The sequence below is a fragment of the Dermacentor silvarum genome, chromosome 6, assembly GCF_013339745.2.
Source record: "Dermacentor silvarum isolate Dsil-2018 chromosome 6, BIME_Dsil_1.4, whole genome shotgun sequence".
NCBI lineage: Eukaryota > Metazoa > Arthropoda > Arachnida > Ixodida > Ixodidae > Dermacentor > Dermacentor silvarum.
In genome coordinates this window covers 102743779-102764600 of record NC_051159.1, presented here as the reverse complement: position 1 = coordinate 102764600, position 20822 = coordinate 102743779, and the positions used below count along the sequence as shown (strand labels likewise).

The window sequence follows — 20822 nt, the reverse complement described above, 5'->3', positions numbered from 1 at the left end:
TTGTAGTTTGTAAATCAAGTTAGTTGAGATGCGAAGCGTGTGGGAGCATGGCGCTTGGCCGGAAAAATGGGCATGTGCAATTATCCCGCACACGAAGGCGGTGCGGTTCGGAGCGGTGAAGTGGGAGAGGTTCGAGAGAAGACAAAATTCCAAAAGGTAACGTTGAGTACGACAATGGAACGTATGTAGAAGCAAGTAGCGCGATTTTTGTTCTGTCCGAAAGCGTAAAAATATGCGGTATTCAATCAGTCAATATACAGTGCCCCTGAAAATGAACCCTATTTTTTTTTTTTCAGGGGCTTTACACTGGCAGGTTTGTGGTACGATGGTGCGGTTACCACTTGTGCACTATTTTAAGCCTGCACCGTGTCACGGAAGTGCTTCATAGAAGATTTAAATCAGCAAAACGTATGTACTGGCAAAAACCATCCCCACGCGCAAGCAAGTACGGCCGGACGCGAGTGCGTTTGCATCCACACGCGCTTTATGACGCTCCTAAAGGCAATGCCACTGCGCTGGCAACGGTCATCCGGGTTATCTCGGCGCCGCTGAGAAATCGCAGGTGATCAAACGAGACGCACTATGTTTTTTGGAAGGTCGAGTAAGCACCATCTTGAGCGTCCACTCGCTTTCGCGTTTTAAATGCGAAGCATTTCTTGGCGAACATTTGCCACTTTGACAGTATCTATCTATCTATCTATCTATCTATCTATCTATCTATCTATCTATCTATCTATCTATCTATCTATCTATCTATCTATCTAGCCACCTACGTCTTGGTGCTCTGATGGTCGTATCGTTAACTTGGTATTCACCAAAATTGGCATAGTATGACAAGAGTGTATAACGAACATAAGCGATAGGTTATGACATGAATATCATGAAATGTTTTATGTCATGTAGGTCATGAAACAGGTGCCTACGTCTTGGTGCTTTCACGGTCACTTCGTTAACTTGGTAGGCACCAAAATTGGCATAGTATGATAACAGTGTGTGTCGAACCTAAATGATAGGTCATGACATGAATTTCATGACATGTGTGTCATGTAGGCCATGAAACAGCCACCTAAAATGGCAATGACCCAGTGAAAAAAAGATTAACACTCAAAAGCCACTGAAATGGGTTCTGACGTGGGTACTAATGAAGGAATCACTAAAGGATGGTGGTAGAAGCCATAGTCATGAGCATGACTTCACATGAATAACAATGATTTAACAAAAACAGATTAACACTCAAAAGCCACTGAAATGGGTTCTGACGTGTTTACTAAGTGAAGGAATCGCTAAAAGATGATCATGGGTAGAAGTAATAGTCATGACCGTGACTGAATAAAAATGGCAATGACTCGGCGCAAAAAGCTTAACCCTCAAAAACCCTTGAAATGGGTTCGGACGTGGGTACTAAGTGAAGGAATCACTAAAGTATAATGGTAGAAGTCACAGACATTACCATGAATGAGCAAAAATTACGACTCAGCAAAAAAAGATTAACCCTCAAAAACCACTGGAATGGGTTCGAACGGGGGTACTAAGTGAAGGAAACACTAAATGATGCTGGTAGAAGTCATAGTGACAAGCATGACTAAGGCTTTTGGCTAAAGGTCTCATAGGTGTAGCTAAAGGGACTCCTGAGGACTCATGACATGAATGTCTTGACATGTGTGTCATGTAGGTCATGAAAGAGCCGCCTACGTCTTGGTGCTCCCATGGTCGTTTCGTTAACTTGGTAGGCTCCCGGCACACTGCTACGCATAACATCGATTCCCACAGAGCGTGGGATCTGCCGGCTTTGTTACTTGATGGAACGCAGCACGCATGCCGAGGCAACGATGGGCGCCGAAGACGCAGCTCCTGCGCTAGCGAGCGCTTGCCAGTCGAGCTCGGCCATGCTCTTGGCTCTCGCGTCTGTAGTTTCCTTGTGGACACCAAAGAGGCGCTGCTGCAGCTGCTAGGATAGGGAGCCTACATGCAAAGCTGCGTTGCATGTAAGCTCCCTATGCTAGTAGAGGAGGCGGAGGCGAAGGGGCGGAGAGTTGGCGCTACTTTATGGTGAATTGGGCAAATCACATCCAGTGGTGTACCAACTACTCGAGTGGAGGGGTGGAGGGGGGGCAAAGCGCAAACGATCGGACGCTCTCTCTCTCTCCCCACACACATATATATATATATATTCTAGCGTTATTAACTAGAACGGCTATATAAAAGACAATCTCAGTGAGACGGGTGTCGTCCGACATTTAATCTCACTTCCTTCCTCTTCACTTCTTCCCTAGTCACCCTCTTCGTCTTCTTTCGTGCATCCAGCGCAGACCGCTTCACTCTTCCGGTCTTCTTTTGATTACACCTCCTGGTGTAATACTTGAATGTGTTCCCAATGGAAGCACACTCCATTTGACTGGACGCCCCAGTGTACCAGACGTTCTTCAATATTCCATGCTGGGATGCGGTCTTAACCACTTCAAATGGTCCGTAAAATTTGGAGTTTGAAGGTACAGTTCCTTTCCTTATAAGGACATAGTCTCCAGGTTGTATGTCCGGTATCTCGCTGTTGTGTCTCTTATCAAAGTTTCTCTTCATGCGGCGCTTGTAGACCTCCTGTTCAAAATTTTACAGTTTTCTTGACTTCATTGAGTTGGAGGTTTTCTACGAGGCCTAGCTCACGATCTGCAGGAAGTATGGGCGCTGTGCCCGAAGTGGCAAAATGAGGACTGCAGCCTAAACCAGTGGTGTACGATCTGTTGTGATGTTTCACAGCGGCCTCGAGGCAGCACTTCCAGCCACCTGCGAAGTCTGGATACATCTTCAGAAACTGTTTGACGTCTCGTATGGCGCGTTCCGCTAGGCCGTTTGCTGCCGGGTGGTACGGAGAAGAATACTTGATCGTTATCCTGTGCTCTTGTGCCCACTTTGATAACTTCGCATTCCGGAAAGCCGGCCCGTTGTCGCAGACTATCGTCTTTGTGTGCTTAAAACATTCAGCCTTGACGAGATCGATAACGCCGTTTACGTCTTCTTTACGTGATTTATTGAGAAAGTCCCAATTACCTATTTTGAATTTTACTTACACATCAAACATTACCTTGTCCTCAGAGTCACAAAATATAAAGAAGCTGCTTCGTTTATTTCAGTGAGGACACCAGGCGAACCCAATATATCACGTATGAAAAAGTACAAAGTAAAAAATGAGGGTTCAACACATCTAAATGAGCCAGAAACGTTAAATCTTGGCAACACATTGACGGAATAGACAGCATTTTCAAGTACAAAGTATAAAGTATCTGAAACGCAGACTTCTCTTGGGACATTGGAAAACCTACCTAATAACAGCAGCGTGATGCTTTCGAATACTTGCTTACAGTATTTTAAAAGCTGTATTTAATGAACACGCATTTACCATCGCACATAAACTTGGCGTACTGTTCCCCCTATGTTCGCAAAATTTGACTTCAGTTGTAGTTGTAACTACGACAGCGCAGCCGTCTATTCTATTGGAAAAGGCGAATTTAACCCACTCTGGAACATTGCCTACATATTGTCTGCATATCTACACTGTGTGCATATCTGCATACATATCTACTACATCTACTACATATCTACATACACGGTCTACATATCTACACTGAACATTGTCTACATATCTACAGCGTGGTCCCGTGTTCTTGCTCTTGTCCCTGTTTTTTTTATTGCGATAGCAATTATATGGACACTTATACCGGATTTCTGCCATCGCCGTGAGGTTCCCTATAGATAAAATCTTCGCCGCGCGCCGTATGCCCGATCGGAAGCGTGCGGGGGCGCGCGCTATCACGGACAGCGAACGCACTCAATCTCCCACGCGCCAGCAAGGAAGCGGAAAGCCAGCACCGGAGGGAGCGGGGGGGCGCACTTCTACTCTGCCTACAACCGCGCTCGTCGCTCGCCCGCACCATCTCTTATCTCCCCACGGCTCTCACCTTCATGCGCCGTGCATTCGCCGCTCAGTTTCCGTTGAAGCGATAGACCGCACGTACCTTCGCCGCTGCGGCGTACGAGCTTGCTGCCAGCATTTTGACAGTTGTTGTCTGCAGTCATTCAGTGTGATCTATTCATGTTTGTTTGTGCGCGCTCACACCACGCTTGTTCATTTAGTTAGTAATAGTCGGGCCACATTTTCCAACGCACGCTACCCATGCAATGCTGCCCGGATCGGCAGTGCAGAGCTACAGGTGTGTCCCTTCGCACGCGCTGCCCACGGGAAGCGCTTCTCATCAACACCACCATTTCACACGCGCCTTCTCGTGGTCATCGAGTCTCTCTTCATGTCGGTCTACTTACGCCGCAGCACACCTGCTTACTTAATCAGCTCATGTTTACTACAATTCATATTGCTACCAAAGCCGCTCACCTTACTTTGTATGACATTGCTGTGTTGCTATCGCATTCATTGCTTCGCCCTTAGGGCGAAACTGTGCCATTTTTTTTTCTCTAGTAATCGTGTCTTACTATACTCGTTACCAACTAGCCCAACTTTCTGCCTTATCTACATATTGCCCATATCATGCCCTTAATTTTCCCCAGATATAAACAAGATGCCTGGTTTAGCTCACCGAGGACACCGGAGAAAAACTACGAATCTCGTATGATGCACGAAAACACATGGGAAAACCAGGGTTTATTAATAATCGGCAACACTTGAATTTAAGCAGGTAAGTGAAAGTTTCACAACGCATTGCGCTTAAACTTCTCCTTATTGTCACGGAACTTCAAATCCGCATCTCGTGCAGTTTTAGGAGTCTGGGAAACATTTCGACTAGCGGTAGTATGACACCCTGAAACACTTCAATGAGTAACTTTCTACAAAGGCTGTAATAAACCTACACAGAATAAACATATATCACTCGTCACTCTGAACATTGCTTCATACTTCGAATAAGTATAAACACCGTGCCACACATAGTTTACCGAGGATGCCAGGGGAAAACAACTAAATGCCGTGTATAAAGCATAAAAATTTGTAGAAAGCGAGTATTCAGTAGCGGTGTTTCAAGCACATAAACAACCTACACAGTTCAAATTTTCGGTACACATCACTAAAAAGTGGCTTTCGTTTCTTCAAAATATAAAATATCTCCTGCTCTTGCTCCTGTCGGGAAATGAGTAATAGTGTAGCTCTTATTTAGAAATGGCCTGAACAAGAAATCGAAAATATCAGAATTGACACATGCCTTTAAAAAGCTTCAGTTCAGTGTTCTTTTGGAATTGAAATGGCTAACGTCGAACGTGTAGATACACGTTCGACCAAGGTCATTTTCAAGTAAATATCTACGACAAGTCGTGATTACACAATGAAATTCAACAGTTAGACTTGTAAGTGGTTTAATTAGATTTCTGATGGCAATAAGATATTGAGACTGCAATGCTATGTTGACTATCTCTTTTTGATTATCCAACCATTTCATGCTGTAAAAGGCACACCAATCGTTGGGCGTGGCTGATTATAATACTTTCTCCGGACCTCTCCATTCCCTCGCCCGCAGGTTAAATATAGCAAGCCGATTCCATTTTCAAACACCTTTAGGCGGTCCCAAAAAACTGGACATGGTGCAAGTAGCGCAAGCGGCAATTTGATAGGGCGGGAACTGTCCAGAGCCAGGCCTTCTTCGCGATGTGAGAGCGTGTATGGCGAATCCCGCGCGTCACCTGCTACAGCGCATTACAAGGAGGCACAAAAGACAATCCTCTCTGCCCAAGCAGGGGATACGTAGTAAAGAAAAGCATTACTACTCTATTAAGAAAATTTAGCTTCAGCTGTAGTTTGGTTGGACTTTCCGGCGTGCAGCCAAAAGTGCTTGCTTTCAGGAGTGGGGGGGGGGGCAAATGGCATACTTTGCCCCCCCCCCTCCACACACACTTTTGACAGTGGGGGGGGGGGGGGGACAAGTGCCCCCCCCCCCCCCCCCCGTAGATACGCCTACTATCACACCGATGTGCACCCAGGCGCCCTTGTGCGACCATGATTGGAAGGAACGGCACAATGGGGTGCCCTGGTGCACACCGGTACGATTTGCCGAATTCGCCTTTAGTTTTGTAATAACGAAGCTGTTCTTAGTCGACCCTTTGCCGTCTGTCCGGGGGAGGCGAAGTCGCGTGACCAGCAGAGGAGAAGAGGCGTGCTGGGGAAGGAGTCGACCAATGAGACGGTCACATACTCAGGGATTCAAGTTGGCGAGATGTTCCCTGGAGTGCAGGCACATACCCAGTACATTCATGGCGCAGCTCGCTGAAGCATTGGCATAAAAGGCGTTCATTGAAAATCGGCACAAACCCAATGCATTTGTGGCACCACCTGCTAATGCGTCGCATTGCTGTTCTTGAGGAACCCTTGTGATGTGGGCTTTTCTGTCATTTTAGAGCGGCACATTCCCAGTGGCACATAGTTACCTAAGATGGTGTCAAAGATGTTGATTGATACATGAGCTTTGGATACAGCGATGCTTTAGTGCGACTACACAAGTGCTCGGAAACTTTATATATGGATTTTCACGGGTCCCTGATAGAACTACGCCATTCAGCAGGCTTATATTTAAAGGAAATGCGGGAAGATGGACGTTAGGGACGAAATGAAAAGTCATAAATTCTCATTTTCCACTTGTTTAAACGCTTTATACGAAACGCTTACAATATTTCCCCCCTGCCGAAACTGAATCCGAACCCATACTTTTAAAATGTGCCTGAACCCGAATTGAACCTGACAAAAAAAAAAAATAACGGTTACTGCTTAGGCACGAAATGATTCAGGCATAAATGGTCCAAACTTGTGCTCAAAGAATAAGCAATTTATCGCAATTACTTTTTTAAGTCTGCGCACGCCACGAGCAGATCGTTACGACTCACAATACAGCTTGCTACTACTTAAACCAGCGTGCTACTATTACTAGTTTAACTGCAAAATGCACGCCAGGACACACGGAAAGCAAGAAAGACGGCGCGCTAGAGAAGGGAAAGTAGGAAAACCAACTAGTTCAGCAGCTCGTCTTGTATCAATGGCACCGCGGTCGCTAATAAGCATCGTCACCTTAAATTCTGGGGTCTCGCGTGCCAAAACCACAATATGATTATGAGGCACACCGTGGTTGGGGACTCCGGATTAATTTTCAGTTTTAACCACTTGGGGTTCTTCAATGTGCACCCAATGCACGGTACACGGGCGTTTTTGCAATTCGCCCCATCGAAATGCGGCTGCCGCGGCCGGCATTCGATACCGCGCCCTCGCGCAACAACGGCTGTAAACGGCATAGGATTTTTGTTTTTGTTTTTTAAGAGCTATGGTTCAACACACGTTTGGCACATACAAGCAGAGTATACAACCTTGTTTTTATTCGATCAATAAATAAAATCGGAATAAATATAATTAAGATATAAAATTAATAACATAATAGTGAACAATAAAAAAGCATATTTATTCGACGAAACAATTAAAAAAAGTAAAGTTGCTAAGCTGGCATTGCTTTCAAACAAGGAAATTTATGTGATGTGAAATATAATTAACGAACACAAATTGTGGTAAAGGTATCACCAGCCCTTTCCGATAAATTATACAACTTTGCAGGGCCTCGCATAAACAAATAAATATAAGAACCTTTTTTTTCTATTTTCTTTCTATTTATGTATCACAAGTGCACAACGAAGGCGCACTTAGCGGCGTGCCCGTAGATTTATGGCCCGCGGATCCTCAGTCTGCGGCTGTCGCGCGCATTTAGCCCTGCGCGGTGCCTCGGCGTCCCGTTCGAGGAGGGGGATGACCTGTTCAGCCACAAAGCCCTCGGCCGACGGGAACGACAGGATCACGTCCATCCAGGCGGCCAGTCGGCCGCGAGAAGTGGACGGCTCAATGACATCCGCGACTTGCTTTGTCTTGGGAAGCTTCTGGAACAACTTCTTCAGCAAGTAGTGAAGCCACACCACGTTTGTGTGCGGGCGATAGGCTTCCCAATCATCGCTGCGAGAAAAAGAAGCAATGGAGCGTGTACAATCCGTGTCGTATATGGATTTACTAAACGTGAAAATGGTGGGCCTGCAAAACTGTTTTTTTTTTTAAGCGCAGCGCAAGTACTAAAAAAAAAACGGGGGGGGGGGGGGGGGATGCTTTTCCCGATGCCTTTCCCGTTTGTGTCTTTAGTTGCGCTATTTCTTGCATTACCATTTATCCCTTTTCTGACACCTGAAAGGATATATGTTCAAATTGTAGTTTTTCTTAATTTTTGTGTTGATCACTACAGTTTTCTATCTTATTTTGAATAATCACTCGGTGTTTTAGCTCCCATACGGAAGTGAACCGAAGAAGCCAGAAAAGAAGTGCTTTCAATCTCTCTCTACCTGAGCTAAACGTCATACATTCATTAATTGATCGAGCTATCGACCTAATAATCAAATACGCTTACTGACATCCATGCCTCTTTACATTTGCGCTATGATGGATGAAGGCCGCCATAGTGTTATCCATCGCTCACCAATAAAGAAGATGCTGCTGCGCTTTTTGAAAATAAGTTTGGAGCACATGGGTATAGTTTCACACCTTCGGAGGTTCATATATTGCAGGGAAAGTTATCAAAGCGCCAGAAAACATTTACCAGAGGAAAATAAAAATGTCACAGTTTCGCCCTAAGGGCGAAGCAATGAATGCGATAGCAACACAGCAATGTCATACGAAGTAATGTGAGCGGCTTTGGTAGCAATATGAATTGTAGTAAACATGAGCTGATTAAGTAAGCAGGTGTGCTGCGGCGTAAGTAGACGGACATGAAGATAGACTGGATGACCACGAGAAGGTGTGTGTGAAACGGTGGTGCTGATGAGAAGCGCTGCCCGTGGGCAGCGTTTGCGAAGGGACACACCTGTAGCGCTGCACTGCCGATCCAGGCAGCATTGCATGTGTAGCGTGCGTTGGAAAATGTGGCCCGACTATTACTAACTGTGGTGTGAGCGCGCACAAACAAACATGAATAGATCACACTGAATGACTGCAGACAACGACTGTCAAAACGCTGGCAGCAAGCGCATATACGCCGCAGCGGGCGAAGGTACGTGCGGTCTATCGCTTCAACGGAAACTGAGCGGCGAATGCACAGCGCATAAAGGTCAGAGCCGTGTGGAGAGAAGAGACGGTGCGGGCCAGCGACGCGCGCGGTTGTTGGCAGAGTAGAAGTGCCCCCCCCCCCCCCCCCGCTCCCTCCGGGGCTCGCTTCCCGCTTCCTTGCTTGCGCGTGGGAGCTTGAGTGCGTTCGCTCTCCGTGACAGCGTGCGTGCCCGCACGCTTCCGCTCAGGCATACGGCGCGCGGCGAAGATTTTATCTATACGGAACTTCACGGCGACGACGACGGCAGAAATCCGGTGGAAGTGTCCATATAATTGCTATCGCAATAAAAAATAAAATCAGAACGAGCGCTGCCGGCACTCAGAATCTCGCTGAAGCCGTCGTCGCACTTGACTGGTCCGACGCTAGGCAACGCTATGTCGGCTGACGTGACATGGCGCAGCTTGGGAACTTAAGCGCCTGCAGTATGGGCCGCCTTCTCAGTCGTAGAAGCGTACGACAATGATAGCAGCAAAGGCCCCGGTCTCGGACATCCAAGAAATCGAAACACTTGTAAGTTTTCACAGGCGTTGGGAACGCCAGGTGACACGTGCAAGACGTCCTTCACCCCAGGACGGCCACTAACTTTGCGCTGTCGTCAGTGCTGACTTCGCCAGAGTAGGCGCTCTGCTGGCTCTTATTCTTCAGTGCCTCAGTTGCTGCAGGGTTTTTCGCACGTTCGTGTACGATTATCAGTGTTGCAAGAAAGAAAATACAGTTTTGACGACAAGCTGCGCAAAGGCACAAGAAAGAAGGCGTGCATAGCCTAGCACACTTACACGTGCGCATGAAAGCAGCAGGATCAAAGCTGTGCTCATTGCAGTGTGTTTCGCAGGTCAACAAAAATGCGCCGGGTTGGTATTTCAAGCGAAAACAAAAGAAAAGCGCGGTTCCGCTGGTGCTTTATCTGTGTTTAGAGTGTGTTCTCACAACCATATGTGCGTATACAATAAGGTGCACTGAACACAGCCGTAGATGCTATGAATCAGACTCGTGTAACTGTGGAACGCGGCTGTCTCCGATGAGCGCAAATCGAGATCAAGCCGTCATGAGACAGCGTACGCGGAGACCGCGGTAACCCATGTTAGCCGAGTTACGTGCCTTTCATCCACAGCCATGCATACGTGAGTCACAGGCATGGGTGCAACTTAAGTTCATGGGTATTAGGTGCTAAAACCACGATTTGATTGTGAGGCACGCCGAATAGTGGGGGACTCCGGATGAATTTTGACCACCAGGGCATCTTTAACATGCCCGCAATGCACAAGACATGGGCGTTTTTGCATTTCGCCCCCATCGAAATGAAGCCGCCGCGGTCGGGCTTTGATCCCACGACCTCGTGCTTAGCAGCGCCACACCATAGCCGCTAAATAAGCCACCGTGACGGTGTGGGAACATCTTAATTGTATGGCAGCATATGCAGGGTGTCCCAGCTAATGTATAGCGAAGCTCTTAAAAGTAAAATATGAAAATATATAGAGTATACGAGGACACAACCAATGCTATTCTGTCAGCAGCAACGTATACAGCCCCAGGAGGATTTCTTCCAAGATTGAATTATCAATTATTCGATTATATTGCTGCGGAACAGTATTTGCCTTGACGAAGAGGCGAGCAGTGTGAAGACGACGACGAAGATTAGAGGCTACTGCGGGCTGTGGCTTCTTGGCCAAGTGCGGCGCATTTCTTTGTAAATATACTTGTATATAGCTTTTCGTCTGCGTCTTCCTACGTAACATATCTGGTGGAGGTGGATGTTCCCTGTACCTCGTCACGGAGCTTCGCAGTGGACGGTACGTCGAGCCTTCCGTCATGGCTCCCGCCGATGACAGCTCGACTCAGCCGGCTCCGACACCTGCTGCCACTTCGACGACCTACATCGCTCTCCCCGCTTCCCGCGATCCTGGTGTATTCTCGGGCAAAGATGGGGAAGACGTCGACGACTGGATCAGCCTGTACGAACACGTCAGCCGCAATAACCGGTGGGACCCTACTATCATGCTCGCCAACGCACTCTTTTACCTCGGTGACACACCTCGAGTTTGGTTTCGGACACACGAAGATGAGATCACCAGTTGGGATTCGCTTAAACAAAAACTCCGAGACTTGTTCGGCAACCCCTACGGTCACCAACTTGCCACGCAGAGGGCGTTATCCGGCCGTGTGCAGACGTCCACAGAGCCCTACGTCACGTACATTCAGGACGTCTTGGCTCTGTGCCGCAAAGTTGACGCACACATGACTGAGCCAGACAAGGTTTCCCACATCCTCAAAGGCATTGCCGATGACCCCTTCAACTTGCTCGTATTCAACAACGTGGCGATTGTGGATGCAGTTATAAAAGAGTGTCGCCGCCTGGAACTCGCTAAAAGCCGACGTATCGACGTAACAACAACAATTAACTAATATTTTATTTACTGAATTGAAGGTACGAATTTTGATAGAAAAAAAAAACAATTGTGTTTGAAAACGCGCGAAATATGAAAATAGCCGCATGATTACGCGTTCGCGTGCCACTACACCAGCGATGTCAGGTGTTACTAGGAAAAATTAACTCTGCTCATTGCCTGGCTCGTCGACCACGTGGAACCCGGGGGCAAGGCATCGGTATAGGGACCGGGCGCGGGATGAATTTGGACCGGTGGCGCCTTCATGCGGCGCCGCCGCGAAAGTAATGGCATGTGGCGGCCGGGCCGCGCACAGCTGGCGTTGCCGTGAAACCAAGTCTGATCAAACATCTTGCGTTTTTGGGTGCACCAACAGTTACTGAAACATGACTGAAGTTGGTTAGGCCATTCAATTCAATCGTTGTTCATCGCGACATCCGTTTTCAGGCGGAAAGTCTGTATATGTGCGGTCTGTATATAGGCAGCACTGTTCAGTGCTCAGCAATTGAAACGCGATACTCGAATCGCATGGTCGCCAGCGCTTTTTGCACTGACTGATGCAAAACACCAAACTGATGCATTGTGGTGTAGAGTGAAAACGAGAACCTTCCTAACGCATTATGACTGCATTTGGTCCCACGGCGCGCACCTGTGGCGCGAAAAAAAAAAAAAAAAAAGAAAAAAGAAACGGCGGCATCCGCGCGCTGCCAGCGCTTCAATCGCTGGGCACTGTACATTTCCGACGCTGATGTGCTATAGTCTAGTTGTTCTAACGCTAATAAAAGAGCCGTTCATACGCAAGAGCTTCGTGTCCCACTTGCCTGTCTTGGCCTCCGCAGTGTAACGGCTCCGGAGCTTGGGAACCGAAGGCGAACACTCAGATTTGTCGTCATTTTGCCATCTTATCAGTGTATCAGTCTTCCTTTTAATGTACATTTTCCTTCGTAGCAATTCCCAACTCTGGTTGCGTCCGGCACATGACTGTGCTGTGCATCGACTGCCAACGCCAACGCAGAGGCGTGTTCACACTCGCTGCCCCCGACGGCTGCCGTCGCGCTAAGCTATATAAAATCGGCCGTACTGAAGATTGAACTAGTTTATGATTAATTAAGAATGGGGAAGCATTGCGAAGATGAACTACAACGGAGAGCGAACGAGAACTTACTGACACATGTACGATCGGCGAAGCAGCTCAAGAAACAGAATAAGGAAGACGTATGTCTCCTTTTTTTTTTTTCTGGCCATAATTTTTGTGTTCTTCGCCTATTTACATGATTAAATACGCGACAATGTTAACTCGCACAGCAAAATAACATCTGGAATATAACTGCTGGAGTTCCACGGCATGGCTTGCCGCTGTGAGCTCCGTTCGCGTGCATGGTGCATTTGCATCGCAATTTGCGCTCGTTTTCTGCTTTATATACTACCTGATGCCACGAATGTGATCTGCTTCGTACAAGTGACTACCTTTCTCAAAAGCAGACACACGAAAATGCGTTTTCCGGTGCGTCAGCCCCTAAAAACCGGAGTGCCAAATCACTGGAAGCACCGAGCGCCGTCATCCCGTCGTCTGCTTCACATGCCAGTGCTCTGACAGCTGCCGTTCGCGGCGCTGTTCGCCAGCATATCGCCGGCGCGCCGCTGGCGCCTTACGACGGCCGCCCGGTGCCTATTGGCGGTGGTCACCGTGAACTGCGAGCTGCCTTTTCCATGTAAAGCGCAAAGCCAATGCTTTGCGCAGCAGCGTTGAACAAAATTCATTCTTCAGTTCATTCAAAATAGTGTATTCACTGTGTTGGCCGAAAAAAATAACAGGATGCCTGCCCTGACATTGCGCTCCTTTGATTTCACAGGGAAAACTGGTAGTTCTACGCAACTCCACAAACATAAGGATGAAAGTGTTTCTGTTTCAGAAGACTTGGTGACTGTTAGGTCGGCACGGAACCAACTGTGGAACTCATCTAAGTTTGACCGTAAAAATGAAAAGGTTAGTCTTGTTTTTGATAAGCTTAAGATTAACAATGACACGTTACATGTGAGGTTCTGCGGTGCTTTTAAAGCAAAACGAAGACACTGTTACTTCGTCGTGGAATGTTGGGGCAGTAAAGAAAACCGTTGACAAAGCTTAGTTTTAATGCCAGAAGTATCGCAAATAAAGTTGATAAATTAGAGAAACTGATTTTGCTCTACCCTCCTGATGTTCTGGTGATCACAGAAACGCGGCTGAATCTTTCGATAGATGATTCTGACATTTTCCCGTCCTTTTCCTCACTTTCCTCACGGATCGCCACAGTCAGGGTGGCGGTGTTGCAGTAGCTGTCAAGCAGAGCCTGTCTCCTCGCAAAGAAGTTGCCACTGACCATCATGACGGCGTTTGGTGAAGCATTGCCGTCTACGATTCTTCCGTACTAGTTCGTGGCGTTTACAGACAACCTGGCGCCCCTGACCAATATTTATTAAGGCGAAAGCCTTATATGTCTCGTGGTGAGGTCTTCGTTTCAAGGCCGTTTCAAAACCGCTTCGTTGACACGAAATGGTCCTCTGAGGGTAAGAGGCGATAATGCGCACAAAACCGCGATTAAGGGTGGAAGAATGATTAAGCAAGTCAACTGAAGTGATAATGGGTATACGGAGAGGTGAATCAAGAGTGAATTGATGGTGAACTAAAGGAGATTAGTTTGGTGATAGGAGTTAAATGAAAGGTAATGATGAGATAGAGTGAGCTAAGATAATGAAGAGCAAATGAGAGTGAATTAAGAGTCAATAAAAGTGAATCAAGACGAGCTGTATACAGCTTCGAGGCCAGGTAGTGAGATTGAGAAAAGTAGGTGGGGGTAGGCTCTGAAACGTTATCTTTTTTCATCAAAAATTTATCGTTTAAACATCTGCGAACACGTGAGCGACCGCAGATTAACAATTTCTTTTATTTAAATCTGTATATGTGCCCGAGCTACACTCGCCCTCGGAGGTTTGACAATTTTGACAATCCCAGCTTGTTAAAGGAGGACCCTAGAGGATTAGCTGAAGATGGGGGCCATATTGCTGGTTACAGTGACGAATTTCAAAGGTGGTATAGCGTTCGGGCGCACGCGTGGTATATTTAAAGCCATAGCTGTTTATGGCTTGCCAACTGTCTTGCCAACTCCACGCATTACAGCGGAAGCTGCGGACAACCATTTCTGCTCTTCCATTGTTATCCTCTGACGCGTCTTAATGGGGTGTTTATTGAAACGAAGCTTCACGGAAGGATTATGGGTTAGTGCCCTTCCCTTCTCAAAACACATAGTGCTCAGCCTCTCGTTACGGTGGCGCGATCGTGCCTCGCCGACCAACCAATTGATAGTCTCCCCCCCTAGTGACGTCATGCGCAGGGCTCTACTATAGCGTAACGATGTGTGAAGAATAGGCCGGAAATTTCCCTTGCCTTTTTTGTTTTTCTTTTTTTTTAGCGTGAGCTTCCCCGCGACGCATAGCGCTGCCATGATCGCCAAAAAACGTGTGTCAAAGTGTATTGTACACGCTGCGTGTGTTAATTAAAATTGGTAGATCACACTCCTGAAGTGCCAACACTACCGCTTTTAAAGCGTGACCGGATTCTTCGGTGACATAGAGAATATACAACGCAATGCAGGTGGCGATGCCAGCTTGAAGTTCCCTCACTACTGCTCCTCGGCACATCGAGGATTATCATAGCACCTGCTGAAAGCTCGTTAATAGTTTATGTACGAGCAAGGACTATATTGCAGTGTAAATGAAGGAGAGTATACCTAGTGATATTGCATGTCCTTTTATCGAAAAGTAGTCCCAAAGATGCAAAAATCCTTAGAAGTACGTGACGTCACACCAACTCACGGGTACAGTTGCTCAGTAGCGAACTTTGAAAACGCAGTGGCAGACGAATTGGCATCGGCTTTTGAGAAACATTGGCGTATCCTCAACAACCGAGATATGCGGGCACTTTTGCAGTCCTAATTAAGCGTACAGTGATTTTTTTAGCCCACACATCAAATTTGTTAGAAACCTATAGGCCCGCGTATTCGCAAAACGATCCTACGCTAGAACTGTATACGTAAGATTATTAGCGAAGGCGCTCGGCCAACGGCAAGTAGCACTTGCCAACGAAAAACTTTGCGTATGAGGGCCCTGATTTCTCGCCAAGTAGTCTCACTCCACTCACCCGTTTTGCTCCTTCATGATCCGGTAGATGTCATACTGGTAGCTCCCGGTACCCTGGAAAAGTACGGAGTCCCTGGAGAGGTCCGTGTAGTACACCTGTCCACCTGGGCCAATACGTAGGTGACAGATGCAAACTTTGTACATTACGTAGGAAACTAAAGAACGATGTACACAATATTGTGGTGAAAGCAAAGGTGTACTCGTGTCCTTAGCATAGCATATGACCGCGCTTTTCGTATGCCGTCGTCTAGGGCGGAAATGATAAAGCTGGGATTAGGGGGCATGGCACAGCTCACTGAAAGAGTAGAGAGACAAAGGGGCATATATGCTTTTTTTTTATTGTTATGTTTACGTTCATAAACATACTTACTCGCCTGTATATACGAGACAGCAAGCTCTGGTAACATTTTTTTATAAACTCCTGTCCCCTTGGGTTTCACGGACCAACCTACAAACAGCAGTGTCAAGAACACGGTCAAATGAAGTTTAAACCACTGTGCCCTTGCGCGTGTGAGGTTAAATTATTGGCACCTTCCAGGGCGAACTAAGTGCCCGACTTCTGATTGGCGTGATTGAGAATAATTCTGCCCTCAGTGCCTACATAAAAAAAGTTTAAAAACACCACCGTAATCCCAATGGAGTGGCTAATGTCACGGTATTTTTAGTCGTCACACGTGGTCACTCGCATAGGGACCCTGAAACCAGAGGACGCCTTGAAATGAGTACAGTGCTTTTTGAGGCATAAACTTAGATTGCGGGGTTTGCAGTCTCGAAAGTGCATAGTGGGCTGTATGACTCAGGAGGGACACGTAGTGGGGGGCAGGGCGAGTGAGGGATGGAGCTGTTCCAAGAATAATGTCTTTCTGGTGTTTTTGACAGTGCACCAAAACACGGCACAAGAGCGCATTCCGTGCCCATAACGAGGAGTAAATTCTGGAACCAATTTTTCGAGGGGACCTCATATGAAAGGACGAATGCTTAGAGGCCTCTCATATTGCTCTTAAATGCTGGGCCAGCACCGGTAGCAATTCACGTGGTGCTACGTCCTCCCATAGCTTCGACGTAGGTTTAATTATTTAGGTTAATTTCTATTTCGCGGCACGCTGCCTGTCACTCGCCTACGAGCGCACTAACACTAGCGAAACACACGACAGACTGTCGCAAAGCCAAGGTCGCTTTGGTAGACAAGATCTCGGAACAGTGAAAATAAAGCCGGTAGAAGTGTTTGCTTGTAGAGTGGCGGCCGTGGCATACCTATGCGTGTCCGTGACAGCGTGTAGTCGATGACAGATGCCTTGACGCCAGCAGTGCGCACACGGATTTTCTGGCCGTGTAGAACGAACTCGATGACCTCCTGCTGAGTGGTATTCACCAGCACGTTGTCGCAGTGGAGGTCCCGGTGCTCGAACTCGAGCTCAAGCTCGGCCACAGCCAGCGAGCAGGCGACTTGCAGGAGCACGCTCTCTAACTGCTCGATCGTTATCTGCGGGCAAGTGCGCCACACCCTTTCTTTATCGCCCTGCACCGTAGTACTGCCACAGCGAGTATGGGCACAACATTCTTGCAAGTATACATGACTGCAGTAGTAAAGGCCACAGAATTCTGGGCCGCTTTCCCGTGAATCGTCAGTGCCTGTGCTATGCTTTAAGAAACAACTTTTCAGAAATTGGCTCAATTTCGGAAAACGCCGCAAAAAGTTTGCACAGGAAGGCACGGTAACGTGCTCAGGTCTGGTTACACCAGAACGCTCAGCGAAAACGTATTTATCTTTTTTTTGTAATCGTTAAGAATGGCGCAATTTGGGGTAATTCTGAGTTAAACAAAATCTTATTGCAACACTGCACCTAGCTGGAAAAAAAGGAGTGTTGAAGCTTTCAGGTAATTAAGATTAAATTACTGAGTTGAACGTTCCCGAGCTTCAGGAGCAACACACAGACTGACGCCGTGGTGGAGTAGGGGCTCCGAATTAACCCCCCCCGCCCCTCCGACCTCTTGGAGCTGTTAAACGCGCGCCCAAGGCACGGTACATGTGATCTGAATGCGGCCGCCGCGGTTGAGAATCGAACCCGGCCCTCGCTCGTGTTCAGCAGCAGAACGCCATGCATCCGCTGAACTTCCACGGTGTGTTTGAACAGTAGTGCTACCAAAGCAATTGAGGGTGAAAGTACTTTTGAAACACACATTAAAACAACAGTGTCTCATTGCATTCACTTCTGTAGGCCAGCAGCGATTGGCTGCCGCACGCAGTATATGCCCTGAAAGTGCTGCTAGCGCCAAGCCTTCAGCCAGCGCGGATTTCAGCAGGACTAACTTACCATACTGAAATGCTATACTGATGGTGTAGGTCACATAGCAGCTGCTGCAAGACAGCTAGAAGTGCCTCTAAGGCCTCGCTTGCAGCCGTACTTGACTCACCGAAACCCGTAACATGACGGAAACACAAGGTTGTCATACTCAACCCATGTAATGCGCCTATATACAAACACGTACCTTCGACGCACTCTGCTACGTACGCACGCACTCTGCGACAGCGCAGCCGGCCCCAAACGTCACCGATCATCTCCCAAGTTGGAGATGCTCAGTGATCGTTAATAAGTTATTGAGGGAGTATAGGATGCAAAATCAAATATTTTGACAAAAACTGAGTTATACGCGGCATGCTCCATGGTCTCGCTCTTATTTAGCACTGTGTGCGAGAAAGCGACTGCACGCGTGCAAATAGGTGGTTGAAATCTTGCGTGGCGTTTGAGGCCTCGGAACAAAATGAGGGCAACAATTTGGAGTTCCCTGGTCAACTACCGATGTCGACTGCTGCAATAACGTGTTGAAAGGGAACAAGCGGCACATGATCGACGACGAGAAGAGGAACACAGAGTGACTGAACGTGTATATATATATATATATATATACGCCACGTAGGTTGGCGTATATGTCCTTTCACTCCTTTGTTCCTAAGCAAGATTCTGCTTGACAATACCGTGCTATTCTTTTTTTACCTCACGCAGTACCACTGACCACAACACTAAGCCTTAAAACGAGCGAAAAAAGCACCGAGGACAGCGCGGCCGGGTCCCCAGCCTACTTGAGCGATGTCGATTTGCTGTTTTCGGCAGGATCTGCAGACCATGGTGTATACCCAGTGGAAATCTGCGTTTTTCATTCGCACTGATATACAGGGTGATCAAAGTCGACAGCCTTTTTTTTTTACTTAGACGCTTAGATGTACGTGATGACCACCGCTACAGAAAGGTTATGCGCCAAGGGGGGCACAGAATGAGGTGGTAATTATTGATGTCGGTGGTTTAATTAACTAAAATTCAATAATTAAATTTTTAGTGGCTGCAGTAAGCAGGCATGTTCGTATGGAAAAGTTAGACGCAATTGTGTTTACACAGTTTCATTTGCCGGAAGTCGTCTAGCGCATCTGTACTCCGAGATATCGAACTGCAAAGTTTAATTGCCGTTCGCAAGATTACGCATGCAAGACAGTGAGGGCCGGTGCGAAGCTCCTCCCTTTTGTGACGTGCCTGCTTTGTACGGTGTTTAGTTTCACAACAGCGTGGAGACACATACACAGCTAGGTTGATGAACAGGCTGCGTAGTCTCCGTGAAATCCGTGCGCGTGTGAATAAATTGACAAGACTTTCCAACGCGAGTTAGATTCCGTCCAGCACCGGAGTGAGCCATCGAAGAGCGGCACATAACACGAGACCCCAAGTTGGTCCAAAGGTTAGTTTTGAACGCTGTTCCCTCAGCACAGAAGCTCGATGCCCTTGCCCATTATACCATGGAATGCCGAGTGGCCCAAGTTAGTGGGAAAACGGTTAGACAAAAAAAGTCCATTCAAAGGGCGGGAAGTTGACAAAGAATGTCGATAGAATACTAAGCTCCTGTGTTTGCCTGTCTAAACATGCGCATCCGCGAGGCTGCTGCATAGCACAATCTATAAGGAATTAGTTTCCACCAAATTTAATGTTCTCAAGCCAATGTCACCTGTTACCGCTTGATCCTTCAAGAAATCAACTGGTTACTCGCAGCTAATCACTGAAAACGTAATTGAATTACAGTGAGCGTTACAGAGTAAACAAGGTAATCGTTAATTTACAAGGTTACCCAGAAATGCAATTGATTACAAGATTACAAGTAATTACGAGTAATTCATTACGCCCCAAGTCTGACTGCATCCCATTCCTGTGCGCTTGGACAGACCTAGTACAGACGGCGAGATGCCTAAATGACATGCGCATTAACAAAAATTAAACGGTCACATGAATGGGCATCTCTCAGTGCGCTGTCATGTCTGGGGGCGTGAACCAGTGTTCGGTGTTGCACGACATTGTTGAACAATGAAACACCCCCACGACAGCAATTCAGTGGTCCATCTGCGTGATGTACAAGAGTGGATAGAAACAGGCGGGTGGAAGCCATGTCTGATTGCGAAGGTGGGTCCATTGCAAACTGTGTCCATCTGCATCGTTAAGAAATTACTTAGCTGGACTCTGCAGGAGTACGGGAGCGGTTATTTTGCCTTCTCTCGACTGCGGGCTATTTGAGTGGAGTGCATGTCTAAGTACGCTGTAAATCGAAAATTCATGTCTGTCGTAAGAAGCTCGCCGTTTATGTCCATATTTCTGTGTCCTTGTCACTTAGCGATATGTGGTTCCCTGCTATGTTAAAATCAACAAGGCCATAAGTCCTCTCATGAGCCCTAAGGTCTGCTTTGATAAAACTGCCACATATTCGTCTTGATATAATGCTTAAGAAGTGAGCCTGCTGTCGGGCAATCGGCACAACACACAGCACCTCGTTCATCTTGTATACTTCATTCTTACCTACATTAATTACATGCATCTTTCGCCATGCATGGCTATAACTTTTTTTTTACAGTACTATACTACATAAAAAAAATCCCTCAATAGTACCACCGCAATAATAGTGCGCAGGGCAGCTTAGTAAACAAGCCATCAGCAGAGCACAGTTGCGAGCGACAGTTGACGTGTGGTTGTAGCGTAACACTAATTCCCGTGGCCCAGGCCTCATACCTTGGAGCGTTCCAGCGTTTTCCCTCCGAACTCGAACTCCATCAGGACGTAGCATTGGGTCTCTTCAAGTAACGCTGAAAAAGACCGTGGAAATAAGTATGGAA

At 47.2% G+C, this 20822-nt stretch overlaps 1 protein-coding gene across 1 annotated transcript; it reads right to left on the bottom strand.

The window, feature by feature from the left end:
* Positions 1-7674: 7674 nt before the first annotated feature.
* Positions 7675-20787, bottom strand: LOC125939637 (serine/threonine-protein kinase haspin-like). Its single transcript, XM_037717267.2, has 4 exons — positions 20719-20787; positions 16931-17159; positions 15678-15780; positions 7675-7978 (listed from the first exon to the last, which is right to left on the bottom strand). The coding sequence occupies exons 1-4, from the start codon at positions 20758-20760 to the stop codon at positions 7675-7677; spliced, it is 678 nt and encodes a 225-aa protein (XP_037573195.1). The 5' UTR covers positions 20761-20787.
* Positions 20788-20822: the final 35 nt, after the last annotated feature.

Bases quoted from the DNA above. Each gene is read 5' to 3' on its own strand.
- LOC125939637 (XM_037717267.2), bottom strand. From the start codon at position 20,760: ATGGAGTTCGAGTTCGGAGGGAAAACGCTGGAACGCTCCAAG. The intron at 17,160-20,718 runs GTATGAGGCCTG...ACTTGCCCGCAG, and splicing joins AAACGCTGGAACGCTCCAAG to ATAACGATCGAGCAGTTAGA. The intron at 15,781-16,930 runs GTATGCCACGGC...GTATTGGCCCAG, and splicing joins GCTGTCACGGACACGCATAG to GTGGACAGGTGTACTACACG.